Source organism: Microcebus murinus, chromosome 4 (genome assembly GCF_040939455.1).
Source record: "Microcebus murinus isolate Inina chromosome 4, M.murinus_Inina_mat1.0, whole genome shotgun sequence".
Classification (NCBI taxonomy): Eukaryota; Metazoa; Chordata; class Mammalia; order Primates; family Cheirogaleidae; genus Microcebus; species Microcebus murinus.
In genome coordinates, this window is record NC_134107.1 from 21,633,129 (window position 1) to 21,658,818 (window position 25,690).

A 25,690-nucleotide genomic window follows, 5' to 3' on the forward strand; every position below is an offset into this window, starting at 1 on the left:
CAACAAGGGATGGAGGGATAGAAGATCAAGTTGAAGAGATGACAGGGACAAGATTATGCAGGGTCTTCAAAGCCATTAAAGGATTTTACCTCTTCTCTGAGTGATTTGGGAAGCCATCAGAAGAAGAATAGCATTATCTTATATTTTAAAAGAGTCACTCTGGCTTCTGGTTGAGAATAGACTTGAGGAGACTTTACTAAGTAGGGTAAATTCAAGTTAGGCCAACTCCATATGCTTTTAGATTAATTTGTGTCTTGAGACTATGGTGAAAACCAGAAAGGAGAAGTCACTGACGGTGGTAATAAGAAAGGCCTTATGTTCAGCAAAACACATACTTTCATTGGTTGCAAAAAAAAAAAAAAAAAAAAAAAGAAAGGCCTTATGATAAAGAGCTAATGAATGAGTGAATGAATGCATTAGTGAATGAATCCTTTCAGTAGGCATGTTACCTGCAACAACGCCTCTCTGTTCTTCTTCAGCCACCAGTGTGAAGGTGTGTCATTCAAACTATGAGGAGGGAGAGCCTGAAAATTTTATAGTAAACAAGGGATCAGAAATGGAAATGAAATGCCTGCTTTTTGCACAAAACTATTACAGATTCATTTGTTAAAAATCAAACATTACAGAAATGTGTGATTATAGAAAGCGAATGTCCTCAGCAGAGCCACTGCTCAGAGATAACTGATGTTGACAATTTGTGTGTGTGTTAACTCCAGAATTTTTTCTGTACAAATGCAAATACATTTTTCCCCTTGATTTGTAAAAATGGGACCATATCAAATCTCTTCTGCCGTTTACTTGTTTCACTTATCTTGTTATCATGTGCATCTTTCCATGTAGATATTCTTTTTTACAATGGCACAATATCCCGGCAATTGGATGTACCATAATTAATTTAACCAGTCCTCTGTGGGTAGAATTTGGATTCTTCTTTTCTGTTTCACAATGCTGTAGTATCTCTGCATACTTGTACAAGTGCTCCTAGAGGATAAATTTCTAGAAGTGGAATTACTAGAGCTGAAAAGTATGAGCAATATTAATGGTAAATGAAAATTAATAGTACTTAAGATGAGTAAAATATTTACTATTTCTTGTTTGTTTTTACTGAACATTATTTCATAGATTTCATAATTTCATAGATTGGGACTCCTAAACCTGTTTTTTTCCCCCATAGGGTCTTAAGTTTCTTAGTAGTAAATTTTCCTACCACTGGGTTTTCTGGAACCTCCTTCTCAAGGTTGAGAAAGACTTCTGTTTTGTTGATTCTAAATATCTGCCACCTTGAGGTGTTAGTGTATGTTTCTTCTCCAACAGCCTTATATGAGGAAAACATAGCCTTGTGTCCTCACTGACATTCGCTTACTGGGTTTTGTCCACTTAGTCTTCTGTGTCTTGTTAAATGATTGGGAGATCAAAGATCCAGGCATCTTTTTCCTTATCAAAAGGCAGTAACACTTAGATATATAACTTATTTGTCATCAGGAGTGGTTAGGCAACCCATTTCTCTCTGGCAATATGGGAGTGAGTATAGGATGGAGGAGAGGTACCATTGCTGTTAATTTTTCTCATTTTTGCAGCTCACTTGCCCAACTAGGTTTGTATCTTTTTGAATTCTGAGTGTGATGCTTGCTTTACTCTCTAAATCAGAAGTTGGTAAACTTTTTCTGTAAAAGGCAAGATAGTAAATATATTAGGTATTGAAGCCCATACTGTCTGTGTTGCAACTACTCAACTTTGCTGTTATAGCTTGAAAGCAGCCATAGACAATATGAAAATGAATGAGTGCGTCTGTCTTCCAATAAAACTTTATTTATGGAAACAAAGTTGATTTTCATATAATTTTCATGTGCCATAAAAATTTTTTCTATTGGTGTTTTTCAACTATTTAAAAATATAAAAACTATTCTTAGCTTGTGGGCTGTACAGAAACAGGCAGTGTGCCAGATTTGGCCTGAAGGCTGTAGTTTGCCTATTGCTGTTTTGTATGAACGTGATTTGGAAAAGAATCAAATGCTTGAGTAACAGAAGGCATTATGGCTATGAGGGCCCATAAGACGTGGATAGGGAATGCCTGAACTTGTTCTTGCTCTCTCTCTGTGCTTTGGACTAGCTGCCCTAGTTATTGGCTCTCTTAAGGGATTCTTTGATGGTTAAGAGCAGGCATAAATGCATAAAGAATTTCCTGCACTATCTGCCCTGAAGCAAGGTTCTCCAGCCTCACTTTAACGTCTGTCTTGGGAATTGCGTGCAAGTGCAGAGGCTTCCCTCGGTTGGGAGGGCATGAGCCTCCAGGTCCTGGAAGCAGTGTTCTTGACAGGCAGCCCTTCCTCCAGTGCACATCAAATTAGCACCGGTTAGGCTGATCTAAATTATTTCTCATCCCTCTCTCTGGGGCTAAATGGTGTAGAGGGTGCTATGTGCTTTGTATACACACTGGAACATGAAAAGATGTAATTGTTTCAGTCAGCTCAGGGTGTTGGAGCATTCAGGGGACTACAGTGAAATCTATAAATGTGCTGCAAATACATTGGGAACGATTTCCCTTGTACTCTTTCTTCCCCCTTCAGATCCCGTTCTCTACTGTATCTGTTCAGAGTCGTGATCTCAATGGTGCGTTGGAGGTTTTCTCAAGACAATAACACCAGGTGTATGGGGTTCTGTTTGCATAATATATTTTGCTTATTGTAATCAGTCCCAGCCCATTAGAACTGTGCAGGTAGCTTCTCCTCCTGGATTTCTTATATATTTATTGGAGGGTGGTAGAAGGAGGATACAGTACATCTTATTTCTGTTCCTTCTTAGAAACACTCCTGACAATATGTTTGTGTGAGCAAATTTTGCTTTCATGGGTGGGCCTGAGATTGCAAAATGGTCCTTAGGTAATTTGGCCCTCAAAATGTTTCTAAAAATTTCAGTTTTTTCCCCACAAAAATCCACATAGCTGGGTTCTATTGAAAAAAATTAAAGATCTGGCAACGCTGGCTCACATTCCCACGTGATAACAATCAGCAGGAGTTGACTAGAACAGCAGCCCCTTTAATCAAGGCATAGCCTTTCTTGATGCCTTCATCCACACTATGCTGGCCTCATGTTTCCTATTTAAATATGATTTTGTGTATGTGACCATTGCATTAGCTCAAAGAATGTTTTGATGGTTAGATGTAGGTTATGTCCTAAGTGCCACTTGGCTCCACTGGGGGAGACACTGGACATTGCAGTCTCTTCTCTTCCACCCCACCCATCCTGCCTAATTCACCCACAAGGGCTCTCCTGCCTGCGATAGGGCTGACATGCTGACAGCCCCCTCACCTGAGAAGCTGCCTGATTTTTTTAATAGCAACAATTAACAAACTCCTCCTCTGTTTCCAAAGGGGGAAGGTAGAGGTTCCAAGCTTATTTGCTGGATGGGGCTCATTTTAGTGTGCAGATCTCTGTTAAGTGAGGTTATGCAGTATGAAAGCAACCTTCTTATGGATTGTTAAAATCTTAAGAGAAGAATGCCTGGACCTCTCTCTGTGAGCAGAGCATCTTGGACAGAGATGTGGGTTCCAGTGAAAAGGCTGCATGACTTGGGTGTTACCTGCCAGGAAATTAAAATCAAGTTAGAGCAGGAGTAGACAATTATAATAATAAAGGAATCAAAAGCTGAAAGTATGATCTTGTCATATAAAGAGAATTGCAGCTTGTTAATATTGTGCCCCTTTCCTTTGTTGCATCAGGGGGTATGTGTAAATGTTTTTTCCTCTTCTACTTTTTTTTCTCCCCTACACATGTTCACATAGGTATCCTAGCTTCTATTGCCTCTATTGCCCTGCTGTCCCCTTGGATCATTTCACCTCAGTAAGGTGGCATTTATCTTTTCCTTTTTTTGTTCTGTTGGCAGATATAACTTACCAATCTTTCCTTCCTTCCTTCTTTTGAATGCAATGGTGGTGGAGGGGAGTAGAATAAGGAGTTCAATCTGTAACTGACTGGGAATAATCAATTGAAATAACTCAATACCTTCACATCAGCTAACCCTTTTTAAAATCTCTGTGTGTATGTGTTGCATGTATGGTAAAAAACATATAACATAGACTTACTCTTTTAACAGTATTTCACATGTACAGTATAGTATCATTAACTGTACACATTGTTGTACAATAGATCTCTAGAGACTTTTCATCTTGCATGTCCTGTTGAACAACAACTTCCTGTTTTCCTCTTCCCCAAACCCCTAGCAGCCACATTTCTGCTTTTGTTTCTGTGGGTCTCATTACTTTAGATACCTCTTATTAGTGTAACCATGAAGTATTTGGGGAATCCAGGAATCAAAAACTTTCTTATTTGGGTGTGGTTATTCTTTTTTTTGTTTTTTTTGAGACAGAATCTCACTTTCTTGCCCAGGCTACAGTGAGTGCCGTGGCATCAGCCTAGCTCACAGCAACCTCAAACTCCTGGGCTCAAGCGATCCTACTGCCTCAGCCTCCCAAGTAGCTGGGACTACAGGCATGCGCCACCATGGGCGGCTAATTTTTTTTTCTATATATATTAGTTGACCAATTAATTTCTTTCTATTTATAGTAGAGACAGAGTCTTGCTCTTGCTCAGGCTGGTTTCGAATTCCTGACCTTGAGCAACTGCCTGCCTTGGCCTCCCAGAGTGCTAGGATTGGAGGTGTGAGCCACCTCAGGCCTGGCCGCAGTTATTCTTTAATTTAGCTGGGCCTAACAGTTTATCTTTGTGGGTCTTGTGGGCTTCTCTTTTTTTCTTTAGGGAGGGGAGGGGGTACTTGCCACCAGCCTTACATGTACCACAATGGTACCACATTGATCCATTTATTTGTCGATGGACATTAGGCTGCTTCCACATTTTGGCCATTTTGAATAGTGCTGCAGTAAACATGGATGTGTACTTAGCTCTTTTAAATCCTGTTTTTAGTTCTTTTGGATATATAACCAGAAGTAGAATTGCTGGGTCATATGGTAGTTCTATTTTTAATTGTTTGAGGAACCTCCATACTGTTCCCATGGTGGCTTAACCATTTACAGTCCTATCAACAGTGTGCAAGTGTGCAAAGGTTTCAATTTCTTCACATCCCTGCCAGCACCTGTTATTTTCTGTTTTTTTTTTTTTTAATTGTGGCCATCCTTACTGGTGTGTGGGGATAAATAATTATGGTTTTGCTTTGCATTTCCCTGATGATTAGTGTTGTTGAGCATCTTTTCATATGCTTTTTGACCATTTGTGTATCATTGTTGGAGAAATGTGCATTCAAATCTTTTGCCTATTGTTTAATATGGTTACTTTTTTGTTGTTGTTGAGTTGTAGGAATTCCTTATATATTTTGTACATTAAACCCTTATCTGATAAATGGTTAGCAAATTTTTTTCTCCCATTCCGTAGATGGTGTTTCACTATGTTGTTCTGTTTCCTTTGCTGCACAGAAGTTTTTAAGTTTGCTGCAATCCCATTTATCTATTTCTGCTTTTGCCTGTAGTTTTAATGCATAGGCAAATAGGCAGTGATTTCATATCTGAGAACTCATTGTTTCAGGTCCTATGTTTAGTCTGTAATCTGTTTCCAGTTGACTTTTGTATGTGATATGAGAGACCATCTACATTCTTTTGCATGCGGATATCTAGTTTTCCCAGAACCATTTGTTGAAGAGACCATCATTTCTCAATTGTGCAGTCATTTCTCCCTTGTCAGAGATTGTTTGACCACATCCCTGAGTGTTTATTTCTGGTCTTCCTATTCTGTTCCATTGGTCTAAATGTGTGACTTCATACCAATACCATACTGTTTTTATTACTGTACTGTAGCTTTGTAATGTTTTGAGATTAGGAAGTGTGAGGCCTCCAGCTTTGTTCTTTTTTTTTTTCTTTTTTCTCTTTTTTTTTTTTTTTTTTTTGAGACAGAGTCTCACTTTGTTGCCCAGGCTAGAGTGAGTGCCGTGGCGTCAGCCTAGCTCACAGCAACCTCAAACTCCTGGCTCAAGCAATCCTCCTGCCTCAGCCTCCCAAGTAGCTGGGACTACAGGCATGCGCCACCATGCCCGGCTTTTTTTTTCTATATGTATTAGTTGGCCAATTAATTTCTTTCTATTTATAGTAGAGACGGGGTCTCGCTCTTGCTCAGGCTGGTTTCGAACTCCTGACCTCGAGCAATCCACCCGCCTCGGCCTCCCAGAGAGCTAGGATTACAGGCGTGAGCCACCGCGCCCGGCCGCTTTGTTCTTTTTTTAAAGATTTTTTTGACTATTAAGGGTCCTTTGAGATTCCATATGAATTTTAGGATTTTTTTTTCTATTTCTACAAAGAATGCCATTGAAATTTTGATAGGGATTGCATTCAATCTCTAGATTACAATGGGTAGTATGGACATTTTAATAATATTAAGACATAATATTAATAAGTCTCTATGAATGTGAGGTGTCTTTTCATTTATTTATATCTTCTTTAATTACTGTCTTCAGTATTTTGTAATTTTCAGTCAACAAATTTTTCACCTCCTTGGTTAGGTTTTTTCCTAAGTATTTTATTCTTTTTGATGCTGTTGTAAATGGGATTATTTTCTTAAATTCTTTTTTGGCAGATATAACTCTTACGAAACCTAAATCAAGAAGGAACTCTTTTTTTCCCTTTAAACTTCTCTAATCTTATGTCTTCCCAGAAGTCCAGCATTCCTTCTTCTCTGCATGCTTTCCTGATTCCTTTTTACCCTTGTTTCTTTTCAGAAAGAATTCAAGTTGAAGCTGGGTTGGTCATTTTCCATAAGCTCCTTAACAGCAAAGGACCAGAGCTGTCGTATTTATTCTAACAGAGTTGCTGAATTTTTAGTCCCTCATAGAGCCACTAAATTTGGTGGCTATTTTGGGTGTGATAAGGTCAGAAGAAGAGAGATATATATTTCAGAATATATTTATTGTGAGACCTGCAGAAGTGTGTTACAAGTAAGCTTTGGAAAACTATTGGAACAATAGCTTTGGCCAGTGGTTCTCAAAATATGGTCCCCAGACCAAGAACATCAACATCTCTTGGGAACTTGTTAGAAATGCAGGTTTCTGGGTCTGTCCCAGGCATACTGAATCAATAACTGGGAGGAAGGAGAAGGCAAGGATGGCAATCTGCCTGTATTTTAAACAAGCTTTCCAGGTGATTCTGTTGTATACTGAAGTTAGAGAACACCGTTTTAGACCATCTACGAACTTTTTATCCCTCCACCCCCACCCTACTCCTCAAAAAACTCTATAGTAAGCAACACTGGGTTCAAATCTTGGTTCTGCTGTGTGACCTACAGTCACACAGTAAGTAGCCTTTCTCAACTTTGGTTTCCTCAATGGTAAAATTATTATTATGAGAGTCAAATGAGATAAAACATCAGTTGCTTTTATAAATTTAGATGCTCAAAAAATATCAGCTTTCTCCCTTTTCCCATCGTTCCTCTGCTTTAAAAATTAAAAAAAAATCATCTCCTTTGCTTGACATACTCCCTGCATGTCATTTCCTTTTGTATATGCTGTTTCTAGACTTCAGACTTCCTGAGGTACCTGTGAAAACCCACCATGTAAAATGGGCATAAACCAAGCCCATAGAAGAGTGAAATGCCTTATAAAGGGAGCTTAAGGCATGACTTGTGATAGGGCTGATGCTAGACACTCCCATTAGTGACTTGCAATAGATACAAAAAGGTTCTATCTTAGAAAATTGCATAATACAGAAAGTAGTTTGGTCCATAGCAAAGGGGTGGAATAATATCCTCATTTTTCTTCTATTCTTTTCCAGTGATTTGTGCATAAATAACTTGTCCTGCCTCTTGGTAATGGAGGGAGCACAAATAGCCTTAGTTTCCCAAGTTCTAGGACTGTCTTCTGCATTAAAAGGGAACCACCCAGGGCAGAAGTATATTTCAGAAAGATGAAGAGCCTGGTTGGGATAGGTAGGAAAGAGCAGCAAATGTTTCTAAATTGACATTGACTTTTCTGACCAATATCAGGACCTTGTGCTTTAGACACCATGAGCTGTTTGCACTTGTTTTATGGTTTATGATCTGTTTTCAACTGCCTTTTTGTGTTTTGGGTAGCCAAGGTTGCTTTGAGGAGAGATGTGATTACTTTAGGGCTGTAAGCTAACTTCATGGACTTAGTTCTTAATGTTGCTGTTGTGCTTAACTTGAAAGCTGTACAAGATAAGGAACTATTCCATTTATATATTGATGTATAACAAACCACACACCAAAAGTTGGGGACTGAAAATACCATTTTATTATCTTTCATTGTTCTTTGAGTAGACCGGGCTCAGTTGGGAAGTTCTTCTGGTCTTGGTAGGGTTCTCTCTAGAGTCATCTGGAAGCTCAGTTAGGACCCATGGGCCTCTCTCCCTTTCCATGTAGCCTTGGAGCTCCTGTGCTTGCTCCATCAGAGTAGCTGGATTTCTTAAATGCAATTTACAGCTTCTAAAAGTAACAATTCTAAGAGGAAGGAAATGGAAGCTGCCCGTTCTCTTAAAAGGGTAGGCCCAGAACTGGCACAGCTTGCTACATTCTCTTGGTTAAAGCAAGTCATAGAGCAGTCTAGGTTCAATGTAGGAGGTGACCACACAAGGTAAGAACACCAAGAGATTAGTTTCTTTGGGGCCATCTTTGGAGACTGACTACTACAAGGATCATATCTATTTTACATAGTACTAATATACATAACCAATAGAAGATACTCAGTATTTGTGGTTTGAATCAGTGGTTGGATGGACCAACACACAGATTGGTGGATGGATGGATACCTTACTGCTCTTGCTGGTTTACTTGGATGGGGCTTATGTGATTCTCAGAACTCAGGTACCCACATTTATCCCTTTACATTATTCATCCTTCTTCAACACATCTTTCTTTCCAACAAAGCATCTTTTTAGGCATAGTGACTTGAATGGCCAGAGGGTATCATATTCCCTGCAGATATTTTGAAGCTGTAATCCAAGAAAAAAAAATAATGACTATATATTAGACTGTGTACTGGCTACTTGACACATATTCTTTTCTTTTCTTTCTTTTTTTTTTTTTTTGAGACAGAGTCTGGCTTTGTTGCCCAGGCTAGAGGGCCTTGGCTTTAGCCTAGCTCACAGCAACCTCAGACTCCTGGGCTCAAGCAATCCTCCCACCTCTCTGCCTCCCAGAGTGCTAGGATTATAGGCGTGAGCCACCACGCCTGGCCCATATTCTTAATAATAATGATCTTCTTTATATTTGATGGTGGGGAAATAGGGATTTCCTCTCAAATGTAGAAGCTGAGGATAATGAATTTGCTCAAGGTCACACAGCTAGTAAGTGACACAAGATGGAATTTGTCTGATTCTAAAGCTCAAACACTGAATTGCCTCATGTTTTAGTTACTCAGGGTTTCTCTTAATTAGAAGAGACCATTAAGATATATAAGAGGGGAAAAAAAGGTATATCAGAGGTTTCACAACAAGCAGCACTATTGACATTTGGGTCTGAATGACTCTTTATTGTAGGAGGCTGTCCTATGCATTATAGGATATTTAGCAGTATTCCTGGCCTTTACCTACTAGATGCCAGTAGTGCTCCCCAGATGCAACAATCAAAAATGTCTGCCAGGCGCGGTGGCTCATGCCTGTAATCCTAGCACTCTGGGAGGCTGGGGCAGGCAGATTGCTCGAGATCAGTTCGAAACCAGCCTGAGCGAGACCCGTCTCTACTAAAAATGGAAAGAAATTAATTGACCAACTAAAAATATATATACAAAAAATTAGCTGGGCATGGTGGCACATGCCTGTAGTCCCAGCTACTCGGGAGGCTGAGGCAGAAGGCTTGCTTGAGCCCAGGAGATTGAGGTTGCTGTGAGCTAGGCTGATGCCACAACACTCTCTCAACAAAGTGAGACTCTGTCTCAAAAAAAAAAAAAAAAAAAAAAAAAAGTCTCCAGACATTGCCAAATGTCTTCCGAGGGGAATCCCTCTCCCATTGAAAGCCACAGATAAATTATTTTGAGGTTTACTGTCCTTTGATCTTGCTGGGGGTTTGTTTTTTGTTTGTTTGTTTGCCTCACTTTATCATCCAGGCTGGAGTACAGTGATGTGATCACAGCTCACTGCAACCTGTAATTCCCAGGCTCAGGAGATCCCCCCGCCTCAGCCTTTCTGGTAGCTGGGACTATAGGTGTGTGTCACCACACCCTGCAAATTTTTTTTTTTGTGTGTGTGTGTGTGTGGAGATAGGGTCTCACTATGTTGTCCAAGCTGATCTGGAACTCCTGGCCTCAAGTGATCCTCCCTCCTCAGCCTCCCAGAGTGCTGGGATTACAGGCATGAGTCATTGCACCCAGCCTGTTTTTTATTTTTGTAACATGACATCTCACAAGGAACTGGCAGTGGCTTCCTACCATCTTATTCTTACACTAGTTATAATACTACTGCCTGGTTCTGGTGGTCTTGAGTCATGCCTTTATCTCATTGTCTGTCTCCTCTTTTGCCTTGTCTTTCTTCTTTTGTCTCTGATTCCCCTAAATAAAGCACAGCTGGGTAAAGTGGTGTTTGTAATGACTTACACAGGTATCATTCAGCAGGCATTCAGATCTCTGAAATTATAGCCATTACTGCTAGTAAAAAGAAGGCAATTTACATGTTCTAATTATAGTGGGGGGGAATGCATAATTTTTAGCAAGCTGGGAATTAAATGGCTTCCAGTCTCCACAGAGTTAATCTTCATCAGGGCAGTATTGATTGACATACCGGAGGATGTTAATGTGTGATTCTTTTTGGGAACGGGGGAGGAGAGTGGAAATTGCAGTTTCTCTACTAATTGTACATTAGGTGTCATTTATGACAATTTCATGTTGTCTAGACAGAGGGAAATGATGGCGAAATTATTCCAGTGGCGTCAAATGCTAAGTCCAAAAGGAATCAGGGTGGTTGCTGAAGTCAAGATCAGGGTCGAAGGACAAATGGCATATCCCTAGAGGTGAATCAGTGAAAACCAAATGTCATCAAGAGAAGCAGTTCAGAATAAACCTAGGATATAGGAAAAGTGATTGTATACTCTGAACTTTGTGTTAGTTCAGGGGCCAACCTTGGGTTGTTTGGGAGCCCAGCAAGAGTCTTTGCCCTCTTGTCTATTTCTGTAGATTCCAGAAAACTCATTATATGAACAGATATAAGCGAGGAACCTGCCTCTTTGCTTCTGAGAAATAAATGCTCCAGCTCACAGTGCTTTACATGCTCCAGCTCACAGTGCTTTACTTTTCTCTCATTCTCTTGTAAGGCTTAATTTGCTAACTCTCTTTGCCTTCCTGAGGCTGGCTCTAAGATCTTACTTCCTATTAGAGAGTATGTTAACAGTAAACCAGGGTCAGAGGCCTGTCACTTCTTAATGAATGGCCTTGGTCACGGATTTTTAAAGTTTCAGGTCAGGAATACTATCTTAGAAGACATTTAAAGGTTTGCTGATACCAAAGCAGAAAATGATTCTACCTGTATATTCTTTGTAGAATTAATAGATCTACAGGTAGACTTTTAAAGATTTGTCTGTCATCCTGAATAAAATTAGCTAAGAATTCAAGATTATGGAATTCTGTAAATCTCTTCTTGAATTCAGGCGAAACTGGTCAATTAAGATGCACTGCCTGTTAATTAAAGTCTTAATTAAAGTTATATATCCCAGCCACTGCTCGGGGGGCTTGTGCATGAGACTATCAGAACTAGCTGTGGAACTTTTAAAAATAGATTTGTTCTTACTAATCCTCTGGTGAAAAGCCTCTAGTCTAAGTCTCTGGCTTAAAAAAAGGTGTGTGGTCTTTGAGCAGACCTCCCTAGTCTCCCAGAGAAAATGGATTTGGATAGAGTAAAGACATCCACGTCAGCTTGGACCTTTGAGTTTACATGCTGACAAGAATGAGTTTTTATTATAAATTGAAGATTTATAACTATATTATATGTGTTGAGGGCATATAAGAGCTAAGCATAGTGTCAACCAATCATTTTACAAATGTATTAAAAATAACCACACACCAGACAGCAGAGGGTCAGATGTTCCCAGAGGGATCTGGCTGACTTCTCAGGCAAATCTTTTGTGTAGTGAGATACATGATTGCACACCATGTATAAATTCTGTTTCCAACCTCTTCCTTTTTGGTGTCTGTGTGATTATGTTGTGCTCTGATGTTTTTACCATCTATTACTCACTGCCCAGAGGCATTGAAGAATACATTAATGTTTTGTAAAGATGTTTTTAAGCTTTTCTGATGAAATCTGTTGTTTTGAACCCTGTGAATTGTTTATGTTTGGTAGTAAAATGAAGTGGATCCATATCATTGGTACTGTGAGCTCTTTCTGTAGTACGTCTGGTTTCTTCCTGAAGTTAGCCTTTTAGCAGTGCCACCTTGCCTTGGTCTACCCCACAGCAGGGGCAGGAATTGTCTGCCAGGCTCTGCAGGCAACTGCATCACATGCTGTAAGTGCACCCCCTCAAAGTAGGGGGCCCTGCAGCGATCAGATGAATGCCTATCGCTGGATAACTTAAACGATAATTGCTAGTGTGTGAAATGGGGAGGCTTGGATGCCTCTGCTTTAAAGCAGAGATGTCAATTTGGAAATCATAATAGAGGTGTCGTTTCAGAACACACAATTATTTTTTGCAAAGAATAAGGGCTTGTCATCTCCCGGCCCAGGCATGCGCTGAGGCAAAGATCTGTGGCTTGCAGAATAAGATTCAGAAATTAAGAAAGCAACAGTGCATTCAAGTTTCTTGGGCCTCCTGCCTGTTCGTTCCCTTGCAAACATTGCCCTCTTTCCCCCGTGAGGTCTCTTTTGGCAATATACAGTCCAGAAGCATCAGTGGTAGTTTCCCAGGCAAGTAGCCAGTCTCTGACTTCATGATTTAATGAGCCTCCCAGGGACTGGGCTGCACTACATTTATCAGGGCAACTATGTCAGCACTTTAACCTGAGTGGCTTAAGTGACCAGAGGGATGAAGGGTGATGTAAGCAGTTTCTGAAAACTCTTGTTCCTAAAAGAATTTTAGTGGGAGTTTTTGGGCATCTAGCAACCTTGTCTGAAAGTCATGTGATCAGTGGGGGCAATCAGATATGTCTTGTTGCTTATTCTTCCAATCCTAGTTAGGCCTGCTGATTCATTCACTTAGATATTTATTGATCTCCTATTAAATGTTAATTAGGAATGTGAGGCTTCTGTTTTTTGAGATAGGATCTCGTTCTGTTGCTGGGGCTAGAGTAAGTGGTTTCATCATATCAATACAGCTCATTGCAACATCAAACTCCTGGGCTCAGGTGATCCTCCTGCCTCAGCCTCCTGAGTAGCTGGAACTACAGGCACATGCCACCACACCTGGCTAAATTTTTGGTTTTCATAGAGACAGGGTCTTGCTATTGCCCAGGCTGGTCTTGAATTCCTGGCTTGAAGCGATGGATCTTCCATCCTCAGCCTCCCAAGGTGCTAGGATTATAGGCATGAGCCACTGTGTCCAGCCAGAATGTGAGGTTTTTTTTTGTTTTGTTTTGTTTTTTGAGAGAGTCTCACTTTGTTGCCCAGGCTAGAGTGAGTGCTGTGGCATCAGCCTAGCTCACAGCAACCTCAAACTCCTGGGCGCAAGCAGTCCTACTGCCTCAGCCTCCCAAGTAGCTGGGACTACAGGCATGCGCCACCATGCCCAGCTAATTTTTTCTATATATATATTAGTTGGCCAATTAATTTCTTTCTATTTATAGTAGAAACCACGTCTGGCTCTTGATCAGGCTGGTTTTGAACTCCTGACCTTGAGCAATCCGCCCACCTTGGCCTCCCAGAGTGCTAGGATTACAGGCGTGAGCCACCGCGCCTGGCCTTGATTGTGAATTTTGATGAAGATAAAAAGATGACTTAGATTCAGTACCTGTTTTTGTGTAGCTTGTAGTCCAGTAGCAGAGACAAGACATAATTATTAGTAACTCAGTTAGTAACTGAGTACAAGGTAAATTAGGAGAAGACCTCTGAAGAGAGGTTCAAATGGCCAGGCACAGTGGCCCAAGCCTGTAATCCTAGGACTCTGGGAGGCCATGGCAGAAGGATTGCTTGAGCTCAGGAGTTCAAGACCAGCTTGAGTAAGAGCGAGATCCCTTCTCTACTAAAAATAGAAAAATTAGCTAGGCATGGCGGTGCACACCTGTAGTCTCAGCTACTGGGGAGGCTGAGGCAGGAGGATCACTGGAGCCCAGGAATTTGAAGTTGCAGTGAGCTATGATGACTCCACTGCACTCCAGCCTGGGCAACACTCTGTCCCCCCGAGACCCCCCCAAAAAGGTACAAAATGCTACGGGGGATTGGGAGAGGGTGAACTTCTGGTTGGAGGAGTCAGATAATTTGAGCTTTCAGAGATTTTTACCGGGAAGAAGAATTTCCTAGAAATAAGGAGTGGCCAAGATAAATACATAGGTGGGATAGTGAAGGTGTGTTTCATTTACCTACAACAATGGGATCCCTGGAGTCAAAACTTTTTTTTTTTCTTTTTTGAGATAGGCTCTTGCTCTGTCAACTTGAGTAGAGTACAGTGGCTTCATCATAGCTTACTGCAACCTCAAACTCCTGGGCTCCAGTGATCCTCCTGCCTCAGCCTCCTGAGTAGCTGGGACTATAGGTACGAACGCCCAGCTAATTTTTCTGTTTTGGTAGAGAAGGGTTTGTGCTCTTGCTCAGGCTGGTCTCAACCTCCTGAGCTCAAGCAGTCCTCCCGCCTGGGCCTCCCAGAGTGCTAGGATTACAAGTGTGAGCCACAATGCCCAGCCCCCAAACCACTTTTATTAATGTAATAATACTGAGATGTTCTTTGTCTTTTTCACTCTCATTCTTCACAAGTATACTATGGAATTTTCTACAGGATCCATGACATGTACTGAGATTATCACTCTAATGGCTAATGGAATTGTGTCTTGGAATTTTCTCAGTTTTATTTTTTTTTTATTTTTATTTTTTTGAGACAGAGTCTCACTTTTGTTGCCCAGGCTAGAGTGAGTGCCGTGGTGTCAGCCTAGCTCACAGCAACCTCAAACTCCTGGGCTCAAGCGATCCTCCTGCCTCAGCCTCCCGAGTAGCTGGGACTACAGGCATGCACCACCATGCCCGGCTAATTTTTTGTATATATACTTTTAGTTGGTCAATTAATTTCTTTCTATTTTTAGTGGAGACGAGGTCTTGCTCAGGCTGGTTTTGAACTCCCGGCCTTGAGCAATCCTCCCGCCTCAGCCTCCCAGAGTGCTAGGATTACAGGCGTGAGCCACCGCGCCCGGCTTATTTTCTCAGTTTTAATTTCAAATATGATACATATCGATAGATGAAACCCATATAAACAAAAGTTCTTTGAGATCATCATAATTTTTAAGAACTTAAGGGAAAACATTGCCCTCTTTCCCCCGTGAGGTCTCTTTTGGCAATGTACAGTCCAGGAGCATCAGTGGTAGTTTCCCAGGCAAGTAGACAGCCTCTGACTTTATGATTTAAATGAGTCCTGAGGCCAAAAAACTTGAAAACCACTGAACTAGAGCATATTGTATATCTAAGAGGAATGAGAAATTTGGCTGCAAAGCTTTGAATGCTGAGCTGAGGAATCTGGATCCCCCCCCCCGGGGAGAAGGGAGCTATTAGTTTGGGTTTGGCTGTACCAATGAATTAAAATAGCAGATGCCATACAGACACTAAAGCTAGGGAAGTTATTTATTAGGCATGGGCCATCAGTGGCATCTTCAGCGCTTCCAGGAGCAGGGGTTCCCCATCAGTAGAGGCCACAGATTTATGGCAATTGATTATTTCCAATGGTTGGAGAAGGCCTGGACATGTTTGTTTGCTTTAGGGTATTGGTTTTTTCCCCTGTGATCTGACAACCAGTTAAAAGAATATTTTTAGGGTATAATTATTTAGTAAGGAGGAATTATCATTGGTTTGTTTATCCTATCTAGACTGCTACCCAGACTTATGCATGTCAACAGTGATATCCATTGAATTTGAAGTAAAGGATCTTTTCTTTTAGATGATCTGTCTCTTCTCTCCTGACCACTTTTTTCTTCTCCAGATCTTCCACTACTTTTTATTGTCTTCCTCATCATCAAACAGCTGATATAGGGAACCCATTTGCAGATATTCAGAATATAAGTCAGGGAAGAAACAAATAGTTGCATTCATTTAAAGTGTTAGGCATTTTACAATGTGAATTGTGTACCTGGTAACTTGTTATTTCAATAGGGCTTAATATTCATTTTTGATGGTTTCTGTAAGTGCATAATGCTTTGATTTCAAGTTTTTCTAGATTGTTCCTTAGTTATTCCATCTTATCTTTTAAGGAATTTTATGTAAGCAAATATTTTAGAGCCTGGGTGAACAACAGCTTCTATTAGGTTGGAGCAAAAGTAATTGTGGTTTTCGGCCACAAATTATAATTATAAATGATATTCATTATAATTTTAATTCATTATAAATTATAATGAATTTTAAATCATTATAACTAGGCTCAAACATGTCTTTTTCAAAATAGGAGCCATTGCAATCAACACATTTTTGAGAACAAGAAATAAGTTTGTTTATTCCTACAGCGCAAAATTCTATCCTTTGGGATTTTATGAACTCTTGGAAAGCATTTTCTTCATCCTGCTGGTTATGGAAGGATTTTCCCTGCAAAAAGTTGTTGAGATGCTTGAAGAAGTGGTAGTTGGTTGGTGAGAGGTCGGATAAATATGGTGGATGAGGTAAAACTTCGTAGACCAATTTGTTCAACTTTTGAAAGGTTGTGGAAGGTGTAGTTGGACATTGTCATGGAGAGGAATTGGGCACTTTCAGTTGACCAATGTCAGCTGCAGCTGTTGCAGTTTTCAGTCAATTCGCTGAGCATACTTCTCAGATATAATGGTTTTGCTGGGATTCAGAAAGCTTTAATGGATCAGACTGGCAGCAGACCACCAAATATGACGACCATAACCTTTTTTTGGTGCAAGTTTGGCTTTGGGAAGTGCTTTGGAGCTGCTTGTTGGTCCAACCACTGAACTGGTCATCCCCCGTTGTCATATAAAATCCACTTTTTGTAACGCATCACAATCCAATTGAGAAATGGTTCATTGTCGCGTACAAGAAAAGAAGACGATAGACACTTCAAAACGATGATTTTTTTGATTTTCTATCAGCTAATGAGGTTCTACTTTCTGAGCTTTTTCACCTTTCCACTTTGCTTCAAATGCTGAATGACCATAGAATGATCAACGTTGAGTGCTTCAACATCTTCTCATGTAATTGTAAGAGAATCAGCTTCAATGATTGCTCTAAATCAGTTGCTGTCAACTTCCGATGGCCGGCCACTGCACTCCTCATCTTCAAGGCTCTCATCTCCTTTGGAAAACTTCTTGAACCACCACTGCATTGTACGTTTGTCAGCAGTTCTGGACCAAATGTGTTGTTGGTGTTGCGAGTTTTTCCGCTGCTTTAAGACCCATTTTGAACTCGAATAAGAAAATCGCTCAAATTTGCTTTTTGTCTAACATCATTTCTATAGTATAAAATAAATATAAAATAAACAGCAAGTAATATGTTATTAGCAAAAAAATAAAGCAAGAAATGTGTGTTAAAATGATGTATAACATAACCACATTTATTTAAGAATGTATTCCAGTATCAAACGGCAAATTTCAACAATGCTAAAACCGCAATTAGCTTTTGCACCAGCCTAATATAAAGGTATAAGAAGTAGATATTTTAGGCATTGTCTCTATCCAGAGTATTCAACTCTGCCTTGCTAGCTCCATAGTAGCCAGACACTATGTAAATGAGTGAATGTGGCTGTGTTCAGATAAAACTTTATTTACAAAAACAAGCAGCTGACCCAGGGCCTGTAGTTTACCAGAACTTTAGGTTCATTAGGGCTATTTAAAGACATCTTTTTTAAAAAGTAATTCTTTTGAAAATGAATGGCTGCCTCTTTAGATTCAGTATTTGACTTTTAGATTTTTATATATTGAATATTTTTCTTTTGAAATAATTTCAGACTTATAGAAAAGTAGCAAAAAGAGTACAAAGAATTCCCATATACCTTTCATTCACATTCCCTATATGTTAACATTTTACCACATTTACTTTATCATTCTCTTTTTTGCTCTATGTATAAATATAGTTGTGCTTTTATATATTTTTTATATTTATATTTTCTGCATTTGTTGGTATTCTATTCTTTAAGTATTGAACATACTATTTTTAATTTTTAAAATTATTTTTACTTTTATTTTTAGAGACAAGGTCTTGCTCTGTCACTCAGGTGGGATTGCAGTGACACAGTTATAGCTCAGTGCAACCTTGGAACTCCTGACCTCCAGTGATCCTCCCAGCTCAGTCTCCTGAGTAGGTAGGATACAGGTGTCCACCACTGTGCCCAGCTGATTCTTAAAATTTTTTGTAGAGACAGGGTCTCATTATGTTGACCAGGCTGGTCTCAAACTCCTGGCCTCAAGTAATCCTCCCACCTCAGCCTTTCAAAGTGCTGGAGTTACAGGTGTGAGCCACCACACCTGGTGTATATAGTATATAGTTTGGCAGGGCAGTGGCCTTCAGACTTAACAAAAAAAAAATTACCTAATTTAGTAAAAGGTTTCTGAGTAATCCCCATGTGTATGTTATATACATTATGATTATATATTATAAAGGAAAAGTTGTAATATTTTTTTCCTGCTCGACAGTGGATCAAAATAACACAACCCTTCGTGTACCTCCCTTGGATACCACTAGGATAGAGAATGAACCAGGCAAGTTTGTAGAGAAAAGAAAGGGGCTTTTGTGAATTTTTTTTTTTTTTTTTTTGGTCAGATCTTCAGTGACTCTTTAAAATATTTCTGAGATTATAGGTCAGAATGAAACGGTAGCTTCAAATTTTGAACAAGCTTGTCTAAGCTCTTCCTGATTTCATATTATCAAATTGCATGATAGATCATTAAGTCAAATTTTTGGTAACCAGAGCAGAAGTTGTATGGCTGCCTTCCCATTCCATTTTCTCATGCCATTTCCCATTGACAGCTCTTTGCAAGAAGCTAACACTAGGAGAGAAAGATCTTTCTTTGAAGTTCTTAGGAACGGTGGTGGTGATGTTTACTTGTCTAGTAACTTTAGTTCTTTCTTTATTCCACACCAATTGGAGAAGTCTATTTTTACTCCAGATAGTACTTGTAACTGTGAAGAACTTATGTTTCGTCAGTGATGTGTATATGTGGGGAGGTGCTATTCACAGTGATTGACTTTCCCAATTTAGTGTATTAGCAGTAACATGCCATATATATGTGGCTTGCCAGTCCCACTCTATTGTCTAGGGAGCAAATGGTGCCAACAGATTCTGTAGTAAGTAGGCACAGGGGATGCATGTTCCAAAAGAACCTCTTCAGGGACTCTCCAGAGACAAAGCCTAACATTTTGGTTCTACTTTGATTTAAAAGAAGTTAGAGTGGGAAGTAGACTTCGCAGAATTAGAAAATGGAGTCATTAAAATTGAAGTTATCTAATTCAAACTCTTCCAGTTGAGGAATTTCCTTTATAGCATCTGTGATAAGTCATCTTATCTCTGTCAATACTGTCATTGCTTTGGCATAGTAGGGGACATTATTTGTCTCCTAACTTACCAAGATTATTTTCCAGACAGAAGTACTTAAGAATATATTTTAGTTAATCTGGAGGATGCTCCTTGCCAAAGGGCTTCTGCTTATTAAGCAGGCATTTGGAGGCTAACATGGCAGGGCTCAGTGATATTCAGGACTAACTCCAGAGTACTTTGGGATGGAACAAGCTTCTGGGTATTCTAGGGCAGTCAGCTGTTCCCAGACTTTGCTTCTATTCTTCAGCTCCTACCCAGTTCCTAAAGAACTAGTTCTTTAGTAATAAATAAGGACTACATAAAATGGTGTAAATAACTTGAGTACATACTCTTTTGAAATTTTTGCTTTTCTTTTTTTCTCCAGACTATACCTCTCACTACTCCTAACTCTCAAAAACATTCTGTATTTCAAAGAATGAAAGACCACGAAGGAAAAAAAAAATTTCTGCCAATTAAATTGTTACACAATTGTAAGATGTACCCCAACTTCAGACACATTAAAATGTGAAAAGAAAAGGTGTGATAAAATGTAGCATTTCTGTTGCTGTAAACAGTGATATTACTGAAGAGTCAGGTTTTTGACCAGAGTGAAGATGTATTTTATTACATTCTTCTTTTCCCCTTTGGCTACATTGTGTTCTCTCCATTCAGTGGTAGGTTTGTTATAAGTGTCTAAGTGTGGGGGTATAGACCTTGTCTAGATAGAAAACATGTAATGGTTGGTTGTCCTAGGCAGGCCAGTTGTAAGGCAGGTTGATAGACTTTGCTGTCTCTTCCCTAGGCTGTTAAGAGAAATGTTGGGGTAGGTCAGTTGCTGGGATAAAGTGACTGCACATGACTCTACCTATAGCCAGCTGGTTTTAATAACAGTGAATTAAATTAACTCAATTGGAAAACATTGGTAGCTGCTGTCCTTATCCTGCAGATCTGCTTTAAAGAAGAGTCTGGCAGGGAGCTGGAGACCTGCTCCTGGGAGAGGCTGGGAAGATGCTGCTGGAGAGGAATAATACACATTTCTTTCAGAGACCATTTCCTTTGAAACATGTTCTATGGCAGGAGCTCGATTGGCTGCTGAGGCACATATGAGTTGGGAGGCACTGTGTCAGACATAGCAAACCAGGGAGCCCCTGGGCCATGTTTAGCATATGTGTTTTAACTGGCCCTTGTACAAAAAGGAAAAAAAAAAAGGTCAGATGCTAAAATTTAACTCTTTGGAGATTGCATGCAGAAGTCCAGATTTCTGGCTTTTTCATAAAAAAGCAGTAAAGACCCATCAGTACTCAGCCCACATTCTAGCATGGCTGAGCTGAGTGATAGGACATATACCTTCCTGTTTGCTAATCTCCATTGCTCCCAGTGGATACATATGCACTTGTTTCCTGGCTGTACCCTGGAAAGTCCTGCATTTTTAAGTTAAGAAAGGGCCTCCTTTCACTTTGGAGTCCTGTCACTATCACTTAATAGCTGTGTGTCACAGGGTGATATATTTTAACTTCTAGGCTCAGTGTTCTTGTGTGTGTAGTAATACCTACCATTCTAGGTTGTGGTGAGGTTTAAACAAAGAAATGCATGTGAAGTGCATAGTACCAATAAGTGCTTGGCACCAATAAAGTGCTCAATAAAATGTGTGGGTATCACATATGACTGATTTCATGATTAGGCTAGATTATATAAGTAAAAATCTTTGTCAGTTGTTAAGAGAGCCTGAGGAATGTTCTATCTTTGTGTGTGTGTGTGTGTGTGTGTGTATTTTTAAAAGTTGATATATCACAGTTGTACATCTGAGGAGCACTGTTTCTTACAAAAATGGTGTGGGCAGGGCAGAATGAGTAGAAAGAAGATAGGTGGATATGGATTATGATGGCATGGAGAAACTGAATAAATAAATGGATAAATAAATATTGGCACTATGTGATGATCTCTTTGTGTGCCTAAATTTTCCCTCCTGTGTTGATCCCAACCTCCTATTTGTCTACTGGAGATACTGCAAATAGAAATAAGATCATGTCTCTGAAGCACTTGTTCATTTCTCCCTAAAGAGTAATATTCAGCATACTACAGTGGCCATATCTAGTGTGGGAGCTCTGTAGCTCTTCATTTATTTGTCTGTACAAACTTAGCCTGTAGGAAGGGTATGATCCCAGATAACAGGTGTTAGCTGACTGCAAAGGGGGATGCTATTTATCCCTCCCCCATTTTTCCTTATGAATGACCTCTGAGTTGGTAATTGACAGGGATTATTGCCATTTTTTTAATCTCTGCTAGGAGGCTGCTGGAGTCTTCTCTCATTTCATTATCCCGTTATGATGGAGCAGGATCCAGAGAGCACCCAATTTACCCAGACCCAGCGAGGTAAGGCCAAAGTGAGAAATGGCACTAGGTGGGGGGAGGGGCGGCCCTTGGCGTTGCCAAGCTGTTGGAAGCTCCGTTCTGTGCCTCTCTGGTCCTGGTGCTCTATTATTCTTCAGTTATGGTTTTGAGACAGGTGGTTCAGGTGATTGGGAAGTGTTGCAGGTAAGTGAACAGTTCCTCTGGTGACAGAGGGTTATGACTGAGCTCTTGTCCTTTGGGGCTCATTTGTGCAAGCAGGGTACTAGAGGAAGAACCTGAGGAGGCCACAGGCAGAGTTATAGGAAATTCTTTTTCTGCTGGCCAGAGAGGCCAGTGCCCTTCAGATGGACAACCAATGGGGAACAAAAGGTGTTTTTTTTTATTTGTAGGGAATTACTTATAAATTAAACAAACAGAAACCCTTTTTGTAGTCATGTGAGAAAGAATTTAAAATATCAAGGGCAGAAGTCTGTCTCCTTCAGATATTGAAATATTGGAGACTACCTGAAGGAAAAGATGACTGAAGAAAGATTAACTGTATAATACTAGTTACCATTTTATTAAGTCCTTACTTTACGCCTAGAAGATATTTGAAAAGTTCTTGAATAAATAAAGAAAAAAAAATAATACTCAGATGAATTCAAGGCCCTCCCTTCCCTGATGCTGGTAACTGAGGACCCAGGATGGGATGTTGATGTATAGCATTTATCTGTAGAGGTGCTGCTTGGAGCTATCACAACTAAGTTTACCAAATCTTGTAGTGATCTGGAAAGGCATAACCTGTACGCTATTTAAGGAATACCAGAGCACACTGTGAGGCTTTGCTAAAAGAAAAGGGTAATTTATGTTGGTAAGGTTAGCAGGTTAGCAGTATAGGTCAGTTAGCTAAACGAGCTTTGCCCTAGGTTACAGATTTCACGTCCACCTGGAAAAACCTTTAGATCAAGTTGATTGCAGGAATATTACATGGTTTTGTTGGTGCCACACTTATATCATGACATTGATCATTCTTTCTGAGATACAAGTGAAAAGACTCTCCATTATCCTCTTAGTTCTTTTTCCATACCCCAGAAATGACAAATTTAAGGATCAGAGAACATAGACTTTAAAACAGGTAGGCAACTTAGTTGATGACTGAAGCAAGGAAGTTTATGTTAGTCTCTGTGTTTGAAAACTTTAAGCCCTAAGTGTAAGGAAAGACATTTTTCATATGAATCAAATATTTTGAAGCAGTGAGATACAGAGTTCTTGGTATAAAACAGTTAATTTTAGGACAGCAATAGGAGTCTCCAATGGGAATCTCAATCTCCATAAATTTTAACCTTACAAAGTTCAACAAGGATAATTACAGATAATTATTTGCCCTCTTTTCATGTAATAAATCTGTTATTTGTTCCTGCTCTGATGTCTTTATCACAGAAAATATCATACTTTGTGGTATTGTTATTTTTACATTTTCCTCTTGAACATAAAATAAGTTTTTTGGAGGAGAAAGTGTTCTTCCTTGAAGAAAACTTAAGGATTTATTTAAACATTTAAAATTTTCACTTGGAACACTTTGGGGTTGTTTGATGATTTTATAGCTCTTCATAGGGGAATGATTGTTACTAACTCATTACTGGTTTTTTAATTTCTTTTTCCTCTAGGCTTCACCCTACACAATCCATATAGGTCTAAGCCTTGGTGAGATATTTCAGCATTCAGATCCTTAGCTTCCTTCTGGAAACCTAAAAAGACATGGCTAGAATGTACTTGTATTTAATAATTGTCTCAGGAATCATTCCTTTTTTACCATTGATCTATAGTTTCATAGCTTAGAGAATTCCTGTCCTATTGTGAAACTAAACAACTAAGGTTACCTAGTGCTGAAATTTTGTCCCTACATAAAAGGATAATCTTTATTATCATCAGCATCAACATTATTTCTACCTCTATCACCAGTAATATTATAATGATTCCATTAGTTAGGGTAGGCTATAAACTGAGGAATGGGTATACTTACGGTCATTTTTCAGAATCAGTTTCAAAAAAAAAAGGATCTTCTCTTTTCTCTTGTTATCTTCTTTTCTGGTCTGATTAACTTGAGAATTTAGCTAACAGTGCTTGGTTTCTGCTGGAAGATTTCTGTATTTTTAGTAGATATATGAACAACTTGAGCATTGACTTCTTTTGTTGAAAATTTAGGATTCTGTGATTCATCCTTGCAAAATGCTTTGGAACAGAGGTCCAAAGGGATAATGAAAGTCCCACCAATGAGGCTTTAGGAAATAGTTCTGTACTCTGATTATCTTGCTCAAGGCATCTATGCATACCATGCCCACTGGCTACATGCAAAGGTAATTTGGATTCTGCAGTGTTCAGTGCAGTATATTATTTCTATTTTGTAACACAGACATTTGAATTCCAAAGATTGTTAGCTGGCCTGCTTGGGAATTCCATTTGTTGGTTGGTTGGTAGGACACCACCTCTGATGGCAGGCATTTCAGAGGCAGCCTCAGCTCCCCTAGCAGTTGACTGCAGGATCTCCTTTGGCCTGGGTCCAAGGACCTCTGTGTAAAATATTTGCAAATAACTTTTTATACTCTTTGCATATAACTATTTCTGTTTCCATTCTCAATGTTTTCAGATTTCCATTAAAAAAAAAACCTCAGAAGATACATGCTTTTTCTTTTTATATTCAAATGTTAGGGAAGTATATAAGAGTCCCCAGGAACCCTCATTAGGATTGCTGTGTATCCTTTTAGTTTTTCTCTTAATCATAGAAACATTTTTCCATATATAGGCCATTCTTCAAAATTTTCCCAATTAAAATTTTATTTTTGGCTGGGCATGGTGGCTCACAGCCTGTAATCCTGGCACTCTGGGAGGCCGAGGTGGGCGGATTGTTTGAGCTCAGGAATTCAAGACCAGCCTGAGCAAGAGCGAGACCCTGTCTCTACTAAAACAATAGAAAGAAATTAGCTAGACAGCTAAAAGTATATATATCAAAAATTAGCCGGGCATGGTGGCGCATGCCTGTAGGATTGTTTGAGTCTAGGAGTTTGAGGTTGCTGGGAGTGAGGCTGATGCCACGGCACTCTAGCCCAGGCAACAGAGTAAGACGCTGTCTCAAAAAATATATATATATTTTATTTTTAAGGGCTTTCCCTCTGAGCATATTGGGGTAATTTATTCTCTTTGATTGCTACTTAGTGTTTCTTTGTATGGCTGTAGTTTATTTAATTCCTTTCTGGGCATTTGAGTTGTTTCTGTTTTTCACTAATGTTGACAATGTAGCATATGAACTTGTATATCTTTATATCCTTGTATTTTGTTTCTGTAGGATTAAGTTGCTAGTGGAATTATTGAATCAAAATGTGTGCCTCAGGCGGGTTTTAAGTCTTTGAAATTTCTTAGCAATCCATTCAATATTATCATATAAAACATTCTTCTTTTATTGATCCTGTCTCATGTTTTCAGTTCATAGCCTCAAATTATATAACAGTGTTGTGAGAAATGGAGGAAAAACTTGAGAAAGAAGGGAACATGGGGAATTGTATGGGACCCTAAAAGTTTTCATTGAATATCAGGATACTTAAGCCATAATTTGAAGGGTATAGATCTAGGCTAATTATTTAGTGGATTGGCCATAGTAAGGGAGAAGAAAATTGAACAATGGTTAACTTCTGTATTGTTCAGTGACTATGTAGCTGCTGATGCTGATTGTAAGATACAGAAAATCTTTTTCTCTGTTAGATTTTCTGTTCTCCCAAGGATATTTTACTCTCAG

The 25,690-nt window shown here is 39.5% G+C and overlaps 1 protein-coding gene across 7 annotated transcripts in view; it reads left to right on the forward strand.

Moving 5' to 3' along the window:
- AMBRA1 (autophagy and beclin 1 regulator 1) overlaps window positions 1-25,690 on the forward strand; it is a 190,117-nt gene that overhangs the window by 54,118 nt on the left and 110,309 nt on the right. For 3 of the 7 annotated variants that reach the window (XM_076001973.1, XM_076001971.1, XM_076001975.1), the window contains one exon: window positions 21,856-21,942. The exons of the other annotated variants lie outside the window; for them this stretch is intronic. In XM_076001973.1, coding sequence (XP_075858088.1) covers window positions 21,856-21,942 — 87 coding nt within the window. The remainder of the gene's footprint in view (window positions 1-21,855; window positions 21,943-25,690) is intronic. 7 annotated transcript variants of the gene reach the window in all.